At 41.7% G+C, this 23,673-nt stretch overlaps 1 protein-coding gene across 2 annotated transcripts in view; it reads right to left on the bottom strand.

Annotated features, from left to right (window-relative positions):
- Positions 1 to 21,448, bottom strand: part of RASGRF2 (Ras protein specific guanine nucleotide releasing factor 2) — a 146,587-nt gene extending 125,139 nt beyond the window's left edge. For both annotated transcript variants that reach the window (XM_040542029.1, XM_040542028.1), the window contains exon 1: positions 20,963 to 21,448. In XM_040542029.1, the coding sequence (XP_040397963.1) occupies positions 20,963 to 21,247 (285 nt within the window). In that variant the 5' untranslated portion in view covers positions 21,248 to 21,448. The remainder of the gene's footprint in view (positions 1 to 20,962) is intronic.
- Positions 21,449 to 23,673: the final 2,225 nt, after the last annotated feature.

Raw genomic sequence — 23,673 nt, 5'->3', positions numbered from 1 at the left:
TTTTCACAAGAACATTCACTAAACATTCATGGCATCGTCATGCTGGATAAGGCCTGTGCTCTCTCTGTTTCTGTAGCTGTTGGAGTTGATCTCCAGAGGTCCCTTCCAACCTCAACTGTTCTGTAGCAGATCACAGGGGCTTGTGTGCCTGTGGTGCCAGCAGCACATGTGATTGCTAGCAAACACCAAGCCTGACCAGTCAGTGAGCAGAAGTCTCCTTGGCAGCCAGATATCAACACAAAAATAAGTGTGGGCTGAACAGGTGACAGAACTAGCAGAGCTGGATACTAGAAGGAGCCAAAAGGTCCAGGCCAACCGATGGAGAGACCATGAAGTCTAGGGGTCTATGTTTGTGTGTGTTTATGTTTCTGCACATGAGGTAACTGACAAGAGGATCTGGGAGTTGGCTGCTGGATGAATTGCACCGAGGCCACTGTCTGAAGGGATCTGTATTGTACAGATGCTTAATTTCCCAGTAATGGACATTCATCTTGATCAGCCAGAGCGGGGAGCAGGAGGCGCCCATTGGTACTGTTTGTGTTTGCAGGTGTGCAAAGTTCTATGCAAGTATCTTATTGGCCAGGATATCAACACTTCGTCAACAAAACAGTGGGGGTTCACACCGAACTAACAGGAGGCAGCAGGATTTCTCCCTACCAGGACAAAGATACATGACTAGAATACGCAGGATTAGAAAGGGGACCTCAAAGATTTTTTTCTTTATTGTGAAATGTTTAGCTAGGTAAGAGTATCATAATTATCAGTTATCTAATGTTCTGCAGCCATCAGGACATATCAGGCAAGACACCAGACATCAATTTCCAGATCTGGGTGTAGGTGTGTGGCTAGGAAACCAATCTGAATGCAAGTTTTCAAGACTACTTTTAATACATTAGATTGTGTGTACTTAGAGCGATTATATCCTTATATTCTTGCTGACTGCCAGCTGATTCTGGAAAACCTTGTTGGCTCGCTAGTAATATGGCTAGCCATAAAGAAGATGTGCAAGTGTTAGATTTAACACCCTTAACTACCTGTGTTAGGGGTTGAGAAATTATATGTTATTTACGAAAATATTGAGTAACTTTGAGTGTGTGATGGTTGCCAAGTACAATAAGCAGGAATTATTCCAACCACATTTGAAAGTCCCTGACAATAGCAGTCATGTAGACATTTCATAAAGTACATTTCATGAAGTACTTTTCAGGATTGCAACAGGAAGCTCTTTCTAGGTGATATGAGAAGGCTAAGAAATCCTTTAACCTGGAAACATAAACTAGGAATTTTCTAAAATGTTGAGATGTACCACCATGCTCTCTATATTAGTATATTTAATATTAATATTAAATGTATTAAATTTGATATTTAATAATATACAGAATAAGAGATTTTAAAACATCTGAATTCACCTATAGTATGTTCCTGCTGCATAAACAACTTAAAGTGAATATTGGCAAGTATTTCCAAACATGAAACCATTGTTGTTTAACTGGTACATAGAACAATTAATTCAGCATAAGTTCTTAAAACAAGCACCTCAAATGGTGCTTTAATGCTTAAATTTACTCAAATGGTAAGTTGAAGGACATTCTCAGAACAGTTTCTGTAGCAATATTTATAAAAATCTCTCTCCACACTTCTACATCTGTATTGCATATTTTGTTTTACTGATCACAAGGACTTTTGCTGTCTACTCTGTGTTTATTATGCTAACAGATGCCAACACTTCCATTTAATCCAATCTGGAATGTCTGCTCTATCTTACTGTGCCTTCCTGTGTCTATGTATGGTAAATTAAGCATGCCTAGCTCTAAGACGCCTACAGTTATACAGCTTTGGCTCCTACACGTACAAGCAGTATCTTCTAATTTAGCTTCTCTGAGTATTTAACAGAGGCCACTGAAATTGATTAAGGCTTTCTGCATACCCAAATAACTGTTATGGGTTTAAATGCATCAACCCTGCTAAATAAGTTTTCTATTATTATCTGACAGGATCGTTTGTTGGGGCACTGATATTTTTGATGATCCACAAACAAAGTTCTCCCCACCCAGGAACAGGGATGAACTCACAGGTTGTCCAACACAATTCTGACATCAAAGCAGCACTGGGGTAGTGAGGCTTTGACCAGCGCATGAACCCATTTATCTCAGAACAGTTTACAATTCTGTATATTTTCTCAATTTACTGGAGGAGATGGCTTAAGGAACAGGTAACGACATCTACATAATAAAATTCTGCAATTACTGTTGCCTGTTAAATAGTATTTTGAACCACTGAGAGATCCAAGATACCTCGTACAGCTACCTGTATGAGGGAGTATGTGTGCAAGGGGAAAAGGACAGACAGGGAAAGACACAAGGAGGTGAGACTGGTTAGTGCCAGTCTTGATTTTCTGGTAGAAAGACAAAGAAGAAAGGTGTTGTTTTTTTTTTTTTTAAGGATTTTCTTTTTCTTATTGTCTAGTGACAGCTATAACCATAAAAAATGTGTGCTATGAGTTTTTTTTCAACATAAACACTGTAAACAGATATGCCTACCCTCAGTGACAGGATGGGTTTTAAGTACCTCACTAAACTAGTTACTCCCTTTTAAGTCCTTACTTTAAAAACAGAAAAACACCCATAAAATCATGTTACTACATACTCTGCCACATTCTAATCCCAAAGTTATAAATGAGAGAGGATGCCAACCACTCTAGATTGATGTTTTCTGTATTATTACCTAAGTAGCTTTTTATTATTCTCAGGCAGTTCACGGAAAACTGCTAGTGTTTTAAGCACATTTGACATAGCCCAACATCCCAAATAACAATGAAAAATTCACATACACTGACGTTCTCAAGACATGAGTAACCCATAGTAAAAGCTGCAGGTTACATATATACAATATATGCAGAAGTGGATATTGTGATAAAGAAAATAATTTGTTGTGATGACATTCAGGGTATTTTTAAGAGGGTAAAGGGGGCAGACTGATTCTGATAAGCATTTGTAATCAAATGAGTCAATTACATTTGATTACTCTTCTTTGGAAGCTCCCCAAACTCTCTTCCAAATATGTTTTCCATTAATTGGACATGTTTCCCATAGCACTCCACCCCAATCATATCCGTCCTGACCGGGGTTACCTAAAAATAACCTTGAATCAAGAAAGAACATCAGGAAATATAAATAGAAATTACTGCTAATCAACCCTTAATAAAAGGTACACGGTATTAGAGAAGATCGGGCACCTGGTCCCACTTGATAATTTAAAAAAGTCTAAACTCTGAAGTCATGTAGTTTACATAATCCACTCCACTGAAATTATAACAGGGAGAGATACTTAGTTCTATGCTTTTGATGAAAGAATTATGATTCGTGCATTTTTATAAAAGTAAATAGAGTAGGATAAACTTTCATGATGCTTTACTTTGCCTGGGGACTTTCCAGATTTATACATGATGCAGCTTCACTACTGGGTAGGTGCTCCCCAAATATATCCTGATGGGAGAAGAATAAAAATAATAAAAAAAAAATAATAAAAAAAAAACGGCTGAATATACATTACTGATAAGTAAACGACAACTGCAAACTCTGGAAGAAAAAGGGTAACAAAAATGGGTAACACAGAGATACATAACAGAGCCAACATGAGGCCTTCTGACAGTTTCTTGAACATACTAAAGGTTAGGAATAACTTCCCTGTCTCCGTCTATAAAAAAAAAAAAAAAAAAAAAAAAAAAAAAAAAAAAACCTGAATAAGATCCAAAACTATGATACATTTCCCGAAGTAGCAAAACTAAGTATTTCTTATTATTACTGCTCAGCACAAGGAGAAAACAACAGCAGAAAAATGCTGAACTATGGATATATTCCAAGTATCTCAAGAGAAGGAAAAAAGACTTCAGCTCAAGTTAGCAACAAATATATCACATTCTTCTTATTAGGGCAAAAAGTTTAAAGTTAACGTTATTCTAGTTGCACAATTTTTCCTGATACAATTTAAACATGCTTACCAAACCAGACTGACTACTTCAAATTTAAATCAGATGAAATGATTAAAAAGGAAATAATCTCACTCCCCAAGAAAAACAGAAAAGAACTTAAGTAGAAAATACATGCCATATATGTACTGCACTAATGTATGCAAAAGAAAGAAAAAAGCACATTACAAACACAAAAAGACAAAGACAAATTTATTTATTTTTTTTAATTGGAAAACTCTTATAAATTCAGAATTCTGATTTTTATGATGGTTCTCAGTAACAAACCAGCTGAGATGCTGAGCCAATAGTAAATTTATTTCAGAGAAAGAAAAGTAAGACTGATCACTGTACAGCAACTTAAAACAATGTCCTGGCATACATACTTCTTTTCACCCTTGATTTTACTTCCTCAAAAAAAGCATAGAGAAAATTTTTAAGAAAGTGAAATAAGATGCCTTGCAGTTTTACCTTACCAAATAAAATAAATAAATAAATAAGAATCTGTCATTTGGGCCAACAGTTCTTTTTAACTAAATGTCCTGGCTGGAGGTCTGACATCAGTGATCACTTGTCCGCCAGGCCTGCACATTCAGCCAGTTTTAATCTACATCATTGGCATCTTATCTAACCCACACTTTGTCAACTGTCTGCGATGATGATGTTATGGCAGCTAGTGTCAAAGACTCCACTAAAGTTGGGGTAAAAAACACCCACTGCTTTCCCCTGATCCACCAAGTTATCCACCTCATTGTGGAAGGCTATCAGGTTGGTCAAGCATAGTTTACACTTTGTAAATCCATGCTGACCACTCCCAATCACCTTCTTGTCTTTATGTGTTTGGAAATGCTTTCGAGGAGGATTTTTGCGTCATCTTCCAGGGACCAACATGAGACCGACCAGCCTGTATTTCTGTGGATCCTCCTCTTTGCCCTTCTGGAAGTATCTGCTCTCTTTCAGTCTTCAGGCACCTCTCCCAATCACTGTAACTGTTCTACAGCCTTCAAGTCTTCATGCCTATAGGAGCACATGTGTTCACCTGAGTAAAAAGTTTAGATACTGCTGAACTGCAATAAGTTGTCATTAAAAACTGTAGATGGCCTGAAGTCTTCAAAGACTATAGATTCAAAGAGACTTGCATCCTTAGAAAATTCTGAATTCTCAAATTAAACTGGAGTAAATCATAGAAAGAATTGATGTGCTTTGCAGCAGATGGAGACACTGTAGTAAGGAGGCAAACTACAAACACCTAAATTTATTAGGAAAGGTGAAAAAAACACAATTCCAAAAGGTGAGATGTCTTGGACACTGCATGTTTTTGCTATGCTAACTTAATAGTTCTCACATGCCACCAAGAAAGTCAAAGAGACAAAAATCAGAATTGCTTTCAAAATCATTTGGAATTGTTGTGTGGCCTTTGCAAAGTAAATCATTGAAGCTCCTTCTGGACGTTCAGCTTACTCTTTAACCATATAAAAGCAGACCCAATGTTTACTGTTATATTTGTCATATAGATGATTCAACAGATTTCCATCCAAGGTCTTACATAGCTCCTACATCCTAGAAATCTAGAACCTGACCTAGAAAAAAGTTGTAAGGGAAAAAATTCCTTACTAAAAGGTAGAGAAATCTGATAATATCACTGTCAGGTAGCCAAGACAGGATATAAGAAATTAAGGGACTGAATCACTCAGTGGACTGTGGTCACCAGGGAGCCCAGCTTAAGGAAACACCCCAAAAGCTTGATATAGGTGAAGTGCCAACTGAAAGCAAGTTCCCAGCGAGATTACAAATACCACGTCTGTGCTCTGAGAGGCAGAATCTACACCTTGCTCCACAAGTTATTTGGGAGTTATTTATTGGGTTATTTATTTTACACCACATTGTTTTCTTCCAAGCTCATTGCATGCAAGCTAAGTAAATCACACAAAATCTTGTATTTATGTAACCTTCTGTATACCACACCTCTGCAGGAATAAAAGGATTTGGTTGCTTATACTTCCCCTCTGTCTCTGAAAACAGCAGTAGAAAGGACCAAGCAGACCAAGCAGTAGAATGGTCTTGCCCTGGTAGCTAGTGAAGCAGTTGGACAAAAAGGATAAAAAAAGGCATTTGGGAAGCCATGAGAACGGACACAAGTAAAGAAATAAGGCTTACACAGTACCTCGTTTTTGTTCATGTGTTCCCTCTTGTTAGCATACTGAAGCTTTTTCTAATATAAACTGAATGAGAGGAGTATGGAGACTAAGCAAACTCATGCAGCACTCCCAGCACTGTGCACACGAAGTAACTCAGAAGCACTGCCTCAGCATTCATGGAGCAGAAATCAGACCATGAAGACAGAACAATCAGTGTGAAACTTAAACAAAGCAAAGCATCCACCAAATGGAAAGTCTCAAAGATAAGGACACCACGAAGATGAAGCAAATGTGTGTACAATAATACAGTATTAATCTAGCAATGAATTTCAGTGATTATAGTCTTAACAGAGAAGAAACATCCTTCCAGTGTAAGCAGCATTAAGAGGTACTACACTTTAATTGCATATAACTCATTTTCTTATGAATCATTAAGTTGGTACTGTTTCACCAGAAAGAGACAGAGAGAGAAAGAGAGAGAAAGAGAGGGAGAGAGAGAGAGAGAGAATCTCCAATTTCAGTTAAGTGCATCAAAACCAAACTAAAACAAGAGGTTATGCAATTCAGGTCAACAGGACTAACAAGAGCATTTTACATGCAGTACAGATTGGCAAGATGTGCCCAACAGTGGGAACTAAAGTCATTAATTGCAATTATACCCCAGCTGAATGTTTTAGAATTAGGCACTAATCGTGCTCCTCATTGTGTTCCTCCCGTATTCAGAAACATGCACACGTTACCTCACAACTAACTTGTTAACCACTTCTGTGCTCACCCATTAAACCGCAGATGGACACCCTTAAATACTGCAAGGATAAACAAATATCCCCATGCAGATGATGTTACCCATATGCTAACATATGGGAAGTAGTGTTAGGCCTGTGCTACTGTGCTCAGTAGGAAGTAAGGCCACCAAAAAACTGATTTACCAGGAGGCCACAGGCAGCGAGGGGCTCAGGCAGAAAACACATGCAGGACATGCCTAATACAAACAACCATTCTGATCCTCATCACCCAGCCTCTGAACACACATACGACATGCACACATTTAGAGGTCTTCAAAGAAGTAAAGGTAAAATAAAATTAAACAAACAAACAAACAAACAAAAAACCAAAGTGGTATTTGCAGAAAGTCAATGAACTTTACAAAAACTATTTAAAATCAGAGCTGGGAAAATACTTGCATTTTTTGCCCTTCTATAGAAGGTAAATCTATCTGTTTATTTCACTTGGAACCACTTGGCATTACCCTAAATTTTCATCAGAATGTACATCTGAGTGGTTGCCTTTACTTGGTTCACTTTGATGGCATGCAGCCAAGGTATCTGCTGCTAAGCTACAAGAATACAGTACAGCATAAAGGGAAGAATCTCTTTAAAGCATTTTAATATAAGTATACTTGGTGCAGACATGACTTCTCCACAGGTCTGTAGCAGTGTTCATACCGCTGATGATGGAGCTCTCTCGGGTCGCTGCACATTTTGGACTGTATAATACTGGACATGAGCTAACTTGGCTTTCCCTCAGGCCACCAAGTAATGCACTTACAAAACTTCCATCTGCAGCAAGCAATGCAAATCTGAAAAGAATTAATCTAGGACCTGCATGCTCACACCCTTCACAATAAGAAATCTGCAGCAAAACGAATTGTCTCCATCTGCTTGATTCCATGTGGGTCAAAAAAATTTTTTACGTGCATTTTTTCATCAGTTTCATGTTTTAGATTTGTTTCTTTTTCTTTTTTTTTTTTTGTTGGGGGGGGGAGGTGGATGTTAGTTTTTGGCATTATAGATTACAAAGACAAGTAAGCAGAGGTCAGGAGAAGTGCCATGTTTGAAGCCACCTTGTGCATTGTTAGTTTAGTCCCATGTTTGCAAACATAATTATTACAGTATTCTATTGCATGATTGTTTTTCCAAGAGCTTGATTCTTGAATGCACGTCTCCATATTTTATTATAGACTAATCAGCAGAGTTCAGAAACTTTTTATATGCCATCCTATGACACTCATCATTACATCATTCAGATGCTTCCTTAGAATTAACACATTTATTTTCAAAACAGCCTGTGAAGCACTCATGCAAATGTGGTCAGCACAAAAAACAGTGGTTTCAGAAACAGCAACTAATTTGGGATGCCTGACCTGAAAAACCATCAGTGTTTTGTATTCAGAAGGCACTTTTATTTGTTTTAATCATAACTTTCATAAAGATCAGTTCTACCTTTGACTACCTAGCTCTTGTTTCATATTGGGTCCCCAAAACGAGAGATGATTAAAACCTCTTGTAAAGCACCTCATGTATATATTTGTGCAACATTTCACAGGGATTCTAGGCATAAGAGAGAATCCAATTCCTGCAGAGGGTGTCCCAATTTTACTATGAAATCGTCTTTCTCTTTGTGCAGTCTCACATCTCATGTACTACTAATTTTTAGAGTAGGAGGGGAAAAACAAGAAAGCTCTGCAGAAAATGGCCACCTTCTGAACACAATTGCAATTTTTTTATTTGTTTTTTGTTTGTTTGTTTGTTTGTTTTGTTTTGTTTTGTTTTTTTGCCTGCTTTAGGAGAAAGGTGTCCCAGGAAAGAAACATCTGATGGAATACAGATTCATATCATAGAAATGACGAACGGCTGGGGTTGGAAAGGACCTTAAAGACCATTTAGTTCCAACCCCCTGCCATAGGCAGGGAAACCTATGACCAGACAAGGTTGCTCAAAGCCCCATCCAGCCTGGCCTTGGGCAGGGATAGAGCATCCACAGCTTCTCTGGGCAACTTGTTCCAGTGCCTCACCACCCTCTGAGTGAAGAATTTCTTCCTAACCTCTAATCTAAATCTCCCCTCTTAAAGACATTCCCCCTTGTTCTATCACTGTCTGCCCACATAAAAACTTGCTCTCCATCTTTTTTATAAGCTCCCATTAAGTATTGAAATGCTGCAATGAGGTCTCCCGAGAGACTTCTCTTCTCCAGGCTGAACATTCCCAGCTCTCTCAGATGTTTTTCATAGGAGAGGTGCTCCAGCCCTCTGATTATCTTTACATCTCTCCTCTGGACCCTCTCCAACAGGTCCACGTCTGCCTGGTGCTGCGGGCCCCAGACCCGGACATAGCACTCCAAGTGAAGCCTCACGAAGGCAGAGAAGAGGGGGCACAATCACCTACCCCAACCTGCTGGCCACGCCTCTGTTTATGCAGCCCAGGACGCAGTTGGCCTTCTGGGCTGCAAGCACGCACTGCTGGCTCATGTCGAGCTTTTCATATACCAGAACCCCCAAGTCCTTCTCTGTAGGGCTGCTCTCAATGAGTTCTTCCCCCAGTCTGTACTTATGGCCAGGATTGTCCCAACCCAGCTGCAGCACCTTACACTTGGACTTTTCGAACCTCTTTAGGTTCATGTGGGCCCAATTCTCCAGGTCCCTTTGGATGGCATCCCTTCTTTCTATTGGATCAACTGCACCACTCAGCTCGGTGTTGTCTGCAACTTTCTGAGGGTGCAGTGCACTCAATCCCATTGTCTATGTCATTGATAAAGACACTAAACAGCACTGGTCCCAAGACAGAAGCCCTGAGGGACACCATTCATCACCAGCCTCCACTTGGACACAGAGATGTTGACCACCACTCTCTGGGTGCAGCCTTCAAGCCAATTCCTTATCCACTGAATGCTCCACCCTTCAAATCCATACCTCTCCAATTTGGAGATCAGGATATCATGTGGGACCATGTCAAAGGCCTTACAGAAGACCAGGTAGATGACATCAGTCTATCTTCCCTTGTCAATTAATGCAGCCACTCCATCATAGAAGGCCACCGGATCAGTCAGGCAAGATTTGCCCTTGGTGAAGCCATGCTGGCTGTCTTGGATCACCTCCTTATCTTGCATATGCCTTGACATTGCTTCCAGGAGGATCTGTTCCATGATCTTGTCAGGCACAGAGCTGAGGCTCATCAGCCTGTAGTTCCCCAGGTCTTCCTTTCTACCTTTTTTAAAAACAGGAGTGACGTTTCCCTTTTTCCAGTCACTGGGAATTTCACCTGACTGCCAAGAGTTTTCAAGTATGATGGAGAGAGGCTTGGCAACTCCATCAGCCAATTCCCTCAGGAGCCTGGGATGCATGGCATTGGGCCCCATAGACTTATACCTCTTCAGATTCATCAGGTGCTCACAAACCTGCCCTTCACTTGCAGTGGGAGGGACTTAGTTCCCCCAGTCCCTGTGTAGAGATTCAGGGAAGTGAGAGCCATGGGATGCCTGACTGTCGGTGAAGTCTGAGACAAAGAACTTGTTTAGCGCCTCAGTCTTCACTGTGTCTGTTGTTGCCAGTTCTCCCCTCTCCTTTATCAAAGGGGTAACACTCTTCTTGGCCTTCCTTTTCTGGCCAATGTACCTTGGCCAGAATGTAGAATCCCGTCTTGTTTTTTTTTGCATCCGTTGCCAAGCTCAGTTATGTCCGTGCCTTGGCTTTCCTGATCCCATCCCTGCACATCTGGATGGCATCCCTGTATTCTTCCCAGGCCACGTGTCCCTGCTTCCACTGCCTGTGCATTTCCTTCTTGTGCCTCAGTCTGACCAGCAGGTCCGTGCTCAGCCATCCCAGTTTCCTGCCCTCCTTGCCCACCTTCTTACACAGGGGGATGGAGAGTTTGTGTGCTCTATGGAGAACATCCTTAAGGAGTTGCCAGCTCTGTTTAGCTCCTTTGTCCTTACAGACAGTGTTTCAGGGAAACAGCAGATCACACTGTTACAGAGAAGAACATGTGACTTTTAGTCTGCTCAAGAAGCCCCAGTTCTGTTTTCTTTTGACTACTGGGGGCTTAATATTGCACCCCTAATGTCTGTTCGTATACTCTTGGCACACATCTCCTTGGGTTTCATAGTAAAGCAAAAGAGACAGAAAAGGACAACACTCCTTGCAGACACACACTAATACTTACACAGAACAGCTGCAGAATCAAAGACTCAGCTCCAGCACTTGGACCTCAAACTGAGCTGATGCTGTGACTGCAGGAGCCACTATCCTGCTCTGGTGTAACCACTAGAAGGATAGAAGGCAGGTACCTCCCTCTCAAGTTGGTTTTATACTTAGGAGTTGCCAACACAAAAATCCTGAGATTCCCAAATTCCAATGGCAGTTCTGAAGGAAATACAATTTAGTGACTACAGCCTCGTGTTCTGTCCTGGCCTGTTTGGCCAGGCATTGATATCAAATTACTTGCAGCCTGTCCAGTTCCCATCTACCTTACCACTTGAATTTTAGATGCAGTGTTAAAGCTATTCAGTCAGGAAAGAGAGTGAACTGTTACCAAACTGTGGCCCTGTTTGTGCTCAGAACACAACAGGTAATTTCCACTGCCTGCTTGTGACAGTAAGCATCCCTCATTGGCATGTAGCCTGGAGAAAAGAAAAAGAGGAGGAAAGCCTAGGATCACAAGTTCACAGGGATCTTCTGTGTCTTCTCCCCTCCACTACACCCCAGTACAGCCTGTATCCCCTTCAATCATCACATTCCTCTTGTGGCAAGAAAGCTACAATAAAAAGACCTCACAGTCACAAAATCAACACATATACCTGGCAAATTACATATATAAGACCAAACCCTAGCCCAGGAACATAACTCCACAGCCCTTGTTTGCCTGATGTTCCTATAAATAGGTAAGAATACTTATGCTATCAAATGCAATAGCCATGTATTTACCTCAGTACTGTTCTTCCCTTCATCTGTACACACAGATATCTCTATCACTAGCGACAATATTGCACAGATACTGGTGTTGAATCCCTCCACTCTTCTGACAGTTTTCTTCCTTCTTTCTCTTAATAGAGTTTTGCAGATGTCCCACAACTTTGAACCTCTCTCTGAGAGATTTATTAGGAAGAAATATTTCTCTAAAATTGCTCTGTGTGCCAAATGGAAGAGAATATGATTAGCGTAAAAAAAAAAAAAAAAAAAAGTTGCAATTTTCTTGTCATGCTTGAACATCCACAAATGCACGAAGTAAAAAAAGAATTCCCACGTTCATTCTAGAGGACATCAGAGAGATATTGTCAAAATCACCATGCATGATCTCCACAATTCCAGAGAAGAAAGTAAAATCTTTGGCATGTGCTGAAACAGGAGAAACAACTTGTCGAATGCTTAGGATGGTGACTCAACCACTTCCCCAGGCAGCCTGTTCCAATGCTGCAAAATTTCTCCTGATATCCAACCTAAACCTCCCCTGATGCAGCTTGAGGCTATTTCCCCTCATCCTGTCACTTGCTGCTTGGAAGAAGAGCCTGATCCTCACCTTACTGCAGCCTCCTTTGAGGTAATTGTAAAGTACAATGAGGTCACCCCAAGCCTTCTTTTCTCCAAGCTTGTCATGTCTGAACATCCATGGATGTTCAATCATGAACATCTCTGCATAACCAACAGTCCTCTGCAATCTTTCTAAACTTCAAACATGTGAGGATCCAGCATATAACTAAAATATCAATCGGAAAACAGCAACAGTGTAGTATGTAGTATGTAGTATGGCCAGGAGGGCCAACCGTATCCTGGGATACATCAAGCACAGCATTGCTAGTCGGTCGAGGGAAGTGATTGTCCCGCTCTACTCTGCGCTGGTGCGGTCTCACCTCGAGTACTGTGTGCAGTTCTGGGCACCACAGTGCAAAAAGGACATTAAACTGTTGGAGAGTGTCCAGAGGAGGGCGACGAAGATGGTGAAGGGCCTAGAGGGGAAGACATATGAGGAGCAGCTGAGGTCACTTGGCCTGTTCAGCCTGGAGAAGAGGAGGCTGAGGGGGGACCTCATCACAGTCTACAACTTCCTCGCAAGAGGGAGTGGAGAGGCAGGTGACCTATTCTCCGTTATCACCAGTGACAGGACCCGTGGGAATGGTGTCAAGCTGAGGCAGGGGAAGTTTAGGCTAGACATCAGGAAGAGGTTCTTCACCAAAAGGGTGGCTGCACACTGGAACAGGCTCCCCAGTGAAGTAGTCAGTGCACCAAGCCTGTCTGAATTTAAGAAGCGATTGGACTGTGCACTTAATCACATGGTCTAAACTTTTGGGCAGACCTGTGCGGTGCCAGGAGTTGGACTTGATGATCCTTATGGGTCCCTTCCAACTCGGGATATTCTGTGATTCTATGACTCTATAATTCTATGATTCTACGTTTCATCAGCCAGCATGAGAGAATTCGGAACTTTGTCTACATCCACAAACACTCAAATGTCATGGCTGCCTGGGAAAAAGGAAAAGAAAAAGAAAAAGAAAAAGAAAAAGAAAAAGAAAAAGAAAAAGAAAAAGAAAAAGAAAAAGAAAAAGAAAAAGAAAAAGAAAAAGAAAAAGAAAAAGAAAAAGAAAAAGAAAGAAAAAGAAAAAGAAAAAGAAAAAGAAAAAGAAAAAGAAAAAAGAAAAAGAAAAAGAAAAAGAAAAAGAAAAAGAAAAAGAAACACAAAAAGACAAAGACAAAGAAAGATAAAGAGAAAGAGAAATAAATATAAAGATAGAAATAAAAATAAAAAGAAAAAGAAAAAGAAAAAGAAAAAAGAAAAAGAAAAAGAAAAAGAAAAAGAAAAAGAAAAAGAAAGAAAAAGAAAAAGAAAAAGAAAAAGAAAAAAAGCGACGGGGAAGGGTAAGAGTAAGGGGAAGGGAAGGGAAGGGAAGGGAAGGGAAGGGAAGGGAAGGGGAGGGGAAAGGGAAGGGAAGGGAGGGAAGGGAAGGGAAGGGAGGGAAGGGAAGGGAAGGGAAGGGAAGGGAAGGGAAGGGAAGGGAAGGGAAGGGAAGGGAAGGGAAGGGAAGGGAAAGGGAAGGGAGGGAAGGGAAGGGAAGGGAAGGGAAGGGAAGGGAAGGGAAGGGAAGGGAAGGGAAGGGAAGGGAAGGGAAGGGAAAGGGAAGGGAAGGGAAGGGAAGGGAAGGGAAGGGAAGGGAAGGTAAGGGAAGGTAATGGAAGTAAAGGAAAGGAAAGGAAAGGAAATGAAAGGAAAGGAAAGGAAAGGAAAGGAAAGTAAAGGAAAGTAAAGTAAAGGAAAGTAAAAGGAAAAGGAAAGGAAAAAAAGGAAGGAAAGGAAAGGAAAAGGAAAGGACAAGGAAGGAAAGGAAGGAAGGAAAGGAAGGAAGCGAAAAGAAAAGAAAAGAAAAGAAAAGAAAAGAAAAGAAAAGAAAAGAAAAAGAAAAAAGAAAAGAAAAGAAAAGAAAAGAAAAAGAAAAGGAAAAGAAAAGAAAAGAAAAGAAAAGAAAAGAAAAGAAAAGAAAAGAAAAGAAAAGAAAAGAAAAGAAAAGAAAAGAAAAGAAAAGAAAAGAAAATTCAATAAGGACATTGAAATGGCTGGACTGAGTTGGGAAAACCTCTGCTTTTATATATACTGATTTTGTACCTAGAACAGAAAACCTTACAGGATTGGCAAGTCAGAAAAACTTTGGAAGCTAGATTGTAAGCATATGTTCCCAGGCATCTAGTGCAGAGGCAGTGTGTTAAAAAAAAAAAAAATCCCATCCCTCCATTTTCAGCATCAGTAATGGCTGGTAGACAGAAAAATGGAAAAGAGGTACATCATGGAATCTCATTTTCTTTCGTCTATATGAACAGGCTGATCGCAGCGTCCTCCTGAACTGTTGTCACTAACAAATCAGGGGAAGAAAAAAAAAAAAAAAAGGCTATTATTGTTATTGTTTTCAATCCAGATAAAATCTAACCGCATAGCACCCCATCGGATCTACCAAACTGTACCTAAATTTGAACATCACTACTTTGGAAGCAAAGAAATCTTAGAACATTCACACCGAAAAATGGGTTAGTGTTGCCTCAGACTCTTCAGCAGCTGCGGTATCAAACCTGCTTTGAATTGGTTGATCTAGAGAAGTGCACCACAGCTAGCAGCACGATCTGTTGCTAAGAACAGGCAGAAGCTGTGGATTGATATTTTCTCGCTGTCTCCACCAGCTACATGCAGTCTACATTAATGACTTACTACTGAGCTGGGGAGGTTCTTTTTGGTGTGAACCTGCTCCATATTTATACATGCAGTTGTGGAGAACACTGTTGCCCAGGGTGGCTGCCCTCCAGGTGAAGCCACGCTTGAAGTGACACACTGGGACACAGACCTCACTTTCGGTGTGGGCAGAAGGTGCTGTAGCAATCGGCTCTCTGCACAGACATGGTGTGCTACCTGCTGGGTTGGATATCTCTGTCGGTAGGGATGCAGGGTGGACGCACACGCCCAGAATCACAAATCAGGCTGCACCAAAACAAGACCTGTCCCTTCCCTCTTTGCACAAAGTACTTCATAATGCAGCACATTGCAAGTGACAAGACTGATAATTATAGTATGTGTGGCCAAAGGGAGAAACTCAGGCAGATTTTACTGCACACACACATTCTTAGGATGGAAAATCCTGAGCAAGTTGATAAAAAATGTTACTAATTATGACACTGCAATATATAATATATGAATATAAAAAGACGATAATAATATTGTCTGATTACTATAGAAATGGAGAAGCCCTGCCTGGACCTCTTTTTCTGGTATGCAGTTAGAAATTACTATGGGTAGCATGCAACTGAGAAGCAAGCTACATTCATTGTACATCTATGTGGATGATGATGAAGAAAACATCAAATTTTTTTTAAAAAGTTACAACAGGCAAATGAAGATAGGTGGAGTACAATCACAGATTAGGGGCTGACTTGCTATTTTTATGCTCAGATTTTTTGTTTGTTTCCTCCAATTTTTGTCTTATTTTTGTTGAATTAAACAAATCAAGTGAAATGTGTGCAATTCTGCTAAGAGAAACTCAGAGACAAAATGAAAAAGAAAAAAAAAACACTAGCATTGACTGTGAGACTGACTGAAGAATAAAATTCATGTCAAACCCTTATGAAACATTATTCTAAATAGATTTTGCGTATTCATGTTCTAAGTGTGAGCTACACTGCTGTACCTATGTAGGCTTTGGTCACTTTGTACAGCCTTTGTGGGATGTTTAAATCTGTGAAGGTGGAACACATTCTTACACGACAAGTAGTTATGTGACATTTTTGGTCATTATGCTTTGGGATGCAGTTCTAATTTTATGTGCTTCCAGTCTTTCACTTGCTGATATGTCACCTCTTTGCTATGGGGAGTTCCCAGCATCTCCGTTAATAAACCTTTGCTGAATGGCGTTTGCCTTAGGACCTAGTATTTTCTCCAACAACTTAACTAAGGAGCATGATCTTCCATTACAACATGCTGCAATATTTCATGATGTTACAGTACCTCACAAAGAAGTGTTAAGAACTTCACAGCATGATTTCTCTTTGATAACACCTTGTCTCCACAAATTCTGGTCTTACTACCGTCACTTCTGATTTTCTTTTTCCCTCAAGTGTGACTGACACTCAAGGATGGAAAACAAGAGTCATTCTCAACATCCTGAGCAAAGTCACCTGGCATGGATGAAGGTAGCCAAAGAATAATATTTAACTATTGAACGGCATCAGTATTCTCCAAGTTATGTCTGTGTGGATTTAACTAACTTTTAAGAGGAAGGTGTTTCAAAAGTAAACTCATTCTGTCTGTAATTCATTTCTCAGCTACGTACATTCCCCACTTTTGCATAGTTAAAAATAGCTCTTTTCTTAACACTACGCAAGACACATACATTTTCAAGAGTTACAATTAAATGTCTAAAAATGCTTAAATTTTGGCAAACGAGCAGTAAATGTGGCCATAGTATTTTCTGTTCTTTTTATTTCTAAAATATACTCACTACTAAGCAAACAGGTAAGCACTGAATTACAAAACATTTATCAAGTAGCAAAGTTCAGTCACTTTAGAGATCCCAAGAGTTATACTTTTCTGTTTGTTTATTTACTTGCTGTCCGTTGCCTTAGACCACAGAGCATGTTGTAAATTCAGTTCACAACTCTTCATGAGGAGTCAGAGGCAACCTCTTCAATGCAGCATGCCTTGAGCGGGAAGCCTTGTCAGCGACTCGTTTCTTGGTTACTCCTTGACAGCATCTCAAAGTCATTTTAAAACAATATATTTTTTGTGCTTATTATGTCCACAAACTATATTGTCTTACAATGGTCAACAAATGACAAGCGAAGGGACAGCGGTTACCTGGGAAAGTAAGAGATACCTCAAAATTATCCTTACGCAGGAACCATTTACAGAATCTTTTATGAGAAGGTCTGACAGAAACACTACTCCAAATAGCGTTAATATCTTAAAGCTTTCCCACCGGTCCACTTTTTGAAATAAGTCCTTCTTCTGAAGGTAGTCCTTCAAAAAAAAAAAAAAAAAAAGGAAGAATTGAAAGGGGAAAAAACATTTTTCATTCCAAGAATGCTTTTATTCAAAGCAACGCCGCTATTTACACTGTTAGCTATTACAAAACCACTGCCATCTGAACAACCCAGATACTGAGGAGACAAATTCACCCATCCTTTTCGAAATTCTGAAGGAAGTTTCTAAAACATGAGCCTCTCTGCTGGACCTACACACTGGAACCATCCGACAAGTTAGGTGCCTGCATACAGGCAGTAAGGGTTATGGACAATCCTACACCTGAACCTGGTAAGCCAAAATCTTGCCGAAAAGACAACATCACTCCTCAAGCATGTGTAAGGTCTATCAGACACAGGATGCTGTGTGACACAGGTTTTTTCTTTGGCCTGATGCAGGTTAAGAGATGAACTTTTAAGTCATTGCATCTTCAGCTAAAATGACCTTTAAGTGTTGTTGCTACATTTTATACACAGTGAATTAGAGGAGAGATACAGCCAAAGCTGCTAGTGACATATGCCTTTGCTATTTCAATGAATGTACATAAAACAGTGAGGTTTCAAACACTGGGAAACCACTATGTCCTTTATAAAATAAATACAGAGCTACAGTAAGCAGTAAAAATTCAAATAATTGGATTCTGTTAATCTGTGGGGACATGGACTTAATACTGCATTTAATTTTCCTAAGTGGGAGGAAAATTATTGTAGGAAAGATACAAAGAACAGTGTCTGCTCAAATCGTAGCAAATTCACAAGCTTAAACACACTAGGACAGTTATTAGTAACTATATCCGAGCATTTTGCTATGTAAAATCTATAGTTATGAAACAAGCTAAAATACAGGTCTCCTCTGAATGCAATCAAAATAGTAACATCTATATTCCACTACACATCTCCATCATTCTTTAAAAAAAAAAAAAAAAAAAAAGACTGAACTTGCAAGGTAGCAAGTGCCAGTCTCCTGTGATACACTGAAGAAAGCTTACTTTTTAGGCACTTTATTTTACTCTTGAAAGAAACAAGCCACTCACTGATATACAGCCAATCTCCTTCCAGAATTTCTGACAGAAAAACTGAAATTCATTATCATCTACACTCTCATAGTCATAAAGGAGCAGTTGTTGTTGGGAGCTGCACTTGTTTACAGTCTGTGGCTCCTGTGGGGAGAAGCATTTTAACATCAGACTTTAAGTTCTTCAAATGTAGTACTTTCATATCATAATTTGCTCTTTTGAAACAAAGCTTCTTCCACACAGTTGCTCTTTCAATATTTTTTTTTTTCCTGAAATTATTTTGAAATAAAATCAGAGTGGACAGCAACAGCTGCTTAGCATGTACAAAAACTCTGATAAATTTTGAGGGAGATTAGAACAGTTTTTATTTTTAAATAAAAGCTCTCCCTGAAAACCACGAATATGTACAGCACGTTTAGTTCAATGCCACATTCACAGAATATCAACAGATTCATGCCCTACGCAATTTCTTAATATTAAGAAATGTACTGTACTTTTAAAGAAATTGCTTTGAAAATATCATCCTGAAGGACGCTGAAACAAAACAGTCCACTAATATCTAGAGGTAAAAGAGAAAATAATAATAATAATAATACATTGTCATAACAATTTTTTTAAAAGCTCTTAATATTTTAATGGAACTGACAAATCTTCTGAAGGTATTTGGCGTCTTCTGCAAAACAGAGTTGTTGTTCCTGTAACACTTTAATGTTCCTTATGGCAGACTGTTGGAAGAGCTAACAGCACCAGCGTGGCTCAGCATGCAATAATTAAGCTGCTGTGCCTGTTAGGAGCCAGATACCCAAACCTGAATGTGTCTGCTGACTGAAGCACAGTCTCCTGTATACCAAAGCACAGTGCCGGCACTCTCCCCACTTAACTCCAAAAACTTCTCATCAGAGCTTTTTTCTGACATATGTCTTGCCAAGCAATACCGAAGCAAATCAAACTAAAATGAAAAGGAGCTGTGAGCTAAGGAAAAGAATATATTTTTTTTTTGCATACGTTTTCCATAATCATCAGTTACTTAACTTAAAGACAATGCACTGTTTTTCCAAATACTCACTCTAAAGATGTCAATGAAACTCCTGTGTAATTAATTCTTCTTACTCTCTCTCCCTTACTTGTGTAATTCCATAGTACAAATCACTCCAGCGTCTAAACTACCAAAGTAATTAACACAACAAGAGTTTATTTTTCTCTCTGTCTCTTTTGGAGAAGGTAGATCTGCTTCATGAAAAAGTGACATAAAACTTCTATATATTTTTTTTCATTCCATTAATGCATTTGTGTGGTTAAATCAAAGCACTATTCTTACACCACCAGCAGTTAACGTGTAACGCTGAGTTTTCATTATCATCTGATTATCTGATCTGATTAAAATAGATGTCTTCTGTTATCAGACTGAAGGCTCACATTTTATTACTTTACTCCTGTAAGAATATGAGCGTGTTTTCTGAATAAAAACGACTGATTAATTTTTAGATATTTTCTCATTCTTGTTATTGATTAGTTTTAATCACTGGGGGAGTTTCCTGAACACCTTAGCAGATGTTTCTGTCTGCATAAGTATACAAACAAGTGTGTACTTTAAAGAGTTAACATCTGCAAACGAACACTTGAAAGTTCTATTCTGCATCAAGTGAAAGGTGAATGGGGAGAAGGGTATAAAGAAAAGAAATCAAGAAAACAACAGTGTTCTTCTGGCTCTTTAATAGCAGACTATTAGCCTAATAGCAATTTTAAAGATGTAAACATAGTTGATGTTTAAAGCAAAGCAAATTTCAGCTCGCTCTCACGTAATTATTTTGCCTCTGCAACGCTAAATGTAATTACAAACAACACAGGCATCCATCACTATAAAAGCACTATTTAAGATTCCCGGAGAACAGATAGGAAAAGGCATTGTTTTCACGCAGTTCCCTTAGTCAAGCCGTAGTTTAACAACACTACCAATAAACAAGCGTACCAAGCCAACGTAAAGCAGACAGGGAGATATTCGCCTTTAATTTGATCTGGGGGATCCTGGGAGCCTCGCTCATCGCCGTTCGCAGGAGCACACCTCGGAGCAGCGAGATGAGCACGGCGCCACTGCACGCGTCGCCACGGGACGGAGTTCGCTTAAACATTTATCGTCCCATTTTAGCACACAAGTTCTGAAGGGAGAGAAGCCCACGGGCACGGAGCAAGGTTAGCAGCTCTCCTGGCGCGGTTACAGTGCCCGCAGAGGGGCTGGAAGCTGCCCCGTGTCCGCGTCCCTTTCCGGCCACCACCATCAGGAGCCGCCTGGATGCCGCCCTCCCCGCAGCCCCCCGCAGCCTTCCCGCACCCTCTGGCTCCTGCTCGGCTCCTCCAGCGCAGGGACCGGAGCCGGGACAGGCCGCCCGGGCTCCCAAAACCTCCCCACGACGCCGCCAACCGCACATTGCCCGGGAGCCACCTCCGGCCGTGTCCTCGGGGCGCTCATCCCCGCGGCCGCTCCCGCAGCCCCGCGGCACCTCCGGGCACCGCCGGGCAGCGGCGTTCCCACCGACCCCGGGGCAGACCCGGGCGGGTGCCGGGGGGTCCCCCCGCCGCTTACCTGCTTGTCCAGCGCCGCCTCCCTGGCGCTGCCGGCGGCGGCTCCCTTGGGGACGGGCGCCCGCTCGCAGCTGCATCCCTCCAGCATGTACATGCCGGCGGGCCGGGCGCTCTGCTCGCTCTCGAAGTAGAAGAGCACGTTCTGGTACAGGGCGAACCACTTGTCGTGCCAGCGGCTGGCCTCGGCCGCCTTCTTGCTCAGGTAGCCGCGCTTGGTGCCCTCCTTGCGGGCCAGCAGCGACAGGTACAGGGCGTGCCCCTCGTTGTACCGCACGCTCTTCTGCATGGTGGCCCGCAGCCGCCCGGCATCGGACGGGCACCCACGGGCGCACCCCGGCCCCCCGAGCCCCGAGCCCCGCACCCCGAGCTCCGCCCCGGCGTCGGAGCCGGGCGGCGGAGGGTGGGGGGGGACGGGGGGAGGGAGAATGGGGAGGGGGATGCCCCCTTCGGGGCCGCTCCGTCACGTGTGGTGAGGTGGTGCTGGCGGTGGTGGCTGTGGGGGGGTCCCGGGGGGGGATGAGCCGTAATCCGCTTTAAATCCCAGCGATTTAAAGAGCAAAGTCGCCGCCGCAGCGCACGGTCCCTCCCCGCGGGGGCGGCGCGGTTGCGGAGCGGGCACAGGGGGGAGGGATGTGGGGGGGGGGACTGGGGTCCGCAGGGGGGGGGGGTCGTCGGACCCGGTGCTCGCTGCTCCCTGCGAAAACCCCTCCACGGGGGTCCGCCCGCGGGTTCTGCCCGCTTCGTTTTGGGGTCAGAGCAGGAGCCGGGAGCCGCCCCCGACACCCGCGGCTCGCTCTTAGGGGCGAGGAGGAGGAGGCGAGAGCTGCGGGACCACCACCCCCAGCACCACCACCACCACCACCCCGGCGAGCCCCCACCCCGCCGGGAGTCCCCCTTTTTTCCGCCCCGCAGCCCCTGGGGCTCGGCGCGCCCCGCAGGGCGGCCCCCGGCCGTGCTCTCGGCGGGGCCAGACCCGGACTTGGCTCTGTGCCCCCCGCCAGGACCGAGCGGACCCTGCCCGCAAAGGACGGGCTCTGACACGGCCGGGAGGTGCCCTGCGGAAAGCGCAAGCGATATGGAAATTTCCGCGAACTGAAGGACCCTGCCCTTAAATTTGCTGTACTGTTCAAACATCCTTTTCTGGTTCTTTCACACACGCACACACACACCAAAAAAAAAAAAAAAAAAAGGCATTTAAAACTCTTTCATTTAAAAACGTGTTTTTGTCTGCTGCTTTGTTAGGCTCATGCAAATAGAGAAGAAAATTGTTTTCTCTTGCTGGCCATCTGAACAAAAACGTGAAAATTGCAACAAACGGTACACCGTATCCTGCACAAAATGAGCGGGAAAACGCTGACCGTGTGATCTCCCTCTCGGTGGTTTTGATTTTAAGTGTTACTGGCACAAACCCCAGACACACGTGGAGCTTGTTCTCTGAACATACAACTTTGAAGCAGACACAGAAATTCTGCTGGAACTGACCGGTCTCTGTTGTAGCTGGTGCAATCTGAGCATAACACACGATGTCCAGGGGAGTCCAGGTTTGGGACAGGGATTGAAGACCACTCAAATGACAATATTGTATGAAATAACTCATATTCATGCATCTTGACAACCGGGTTCTTACTTGGCTCTTACTACGCATCTTTAACTCAGTTTCACTCCGCTCTGTATTATCCGAGTCAGAATCAATTTGGTGTGTGAAATTTCATGAGATATCTTATTTCTTGATACAAGTAAATGGCAAGGCAGTAAAATTAAGGGGAAAATGCAGGGTGCAATTCAAAAGAGTTTTCAAATGCTTGACACTAAGTCCATAGTTTGTCTCTTCTGAAACAACTGCATCCTATGTCATGACCAAATGCTATAGTAGGAACTCATCTTTGCCAAAATAAGGTTTCAAGCTTTTGCCTCAACTTAACTCATTTTTACATTCCTGTACATTTTGCATAAGTCACAGATGATGATGTCTATTCTACCACAGCAGCTAGGACATACATTAAAAAAATGATGACAGGAGGTATTTCAACTACAAAATCAAGAAATCCTTTTACTACAATTTCTTCCAGACAAGCAGGCGTTTTTCTTAAACTGAAAATGTTGAATATGTCATTGCATAGCAATCTGCAGGAATTATGAAGCATCTAATGTTCCTGTTCATTACAGTGAATGCTGATTGTGTAACCGTTAGTCTTGTCTTTATTGTTCAAAGCTTGACTTAGTTCTCAGTGATGTTTTCTTTATCATTTGATTGTTCTTATGAAAGCACAATCTAGTTTTGTTTTAAATATCTGTTACATATCTACGCATCTATATAATACATCTAAACAAACACATGTACGTAAATATGATTTTTTAAGTTACATTATCAACAACAATAAAGAAGTGTGGTGGGTTTTTTTCTTTGTTCTTAAAGAAAGTCTATAACAAATTCATACGTATGAGTATGATCAAGCTGTATATGCAAACATGGATGCAGAGGAATCTGTTGATATAATTGATGTCACAGGATTCTGAAGAAAAGGAGAACACACAGATGAGCACACTGTTTTACCTTGTCTTCATTATGTCTTCCTTAAGTAACCCTTCCTTTTTGTGTGTTTTCATTCCAGAGGATTAATGTATAAAACCACGTCCCTGGGTGTTGTGGCGTTATAAACCCCAAGGAGCTTTCTGTGAAACTGTGGTGACTGTCTGGAACATTACATCAGC

Source organism: Cygnus olor, chromosome Z (genome assembly GCF_009769625.2).
Source record: "Cygnus olor isolate bCygOlo1 chromosome Z, bCygOlo1.pri.v2, whole genome shotgun sequence".
NCBI lineage: Eukaryota > Metazoa > Chordata > Aves > Anseriformes > Anatidae > Cygnus > Cygnus olor.
The sequence above is the reverse complement of the archived record's forward strand: the minus strand, read 5'-3'. Positions and strand labels throughout refer to the sequence as shown.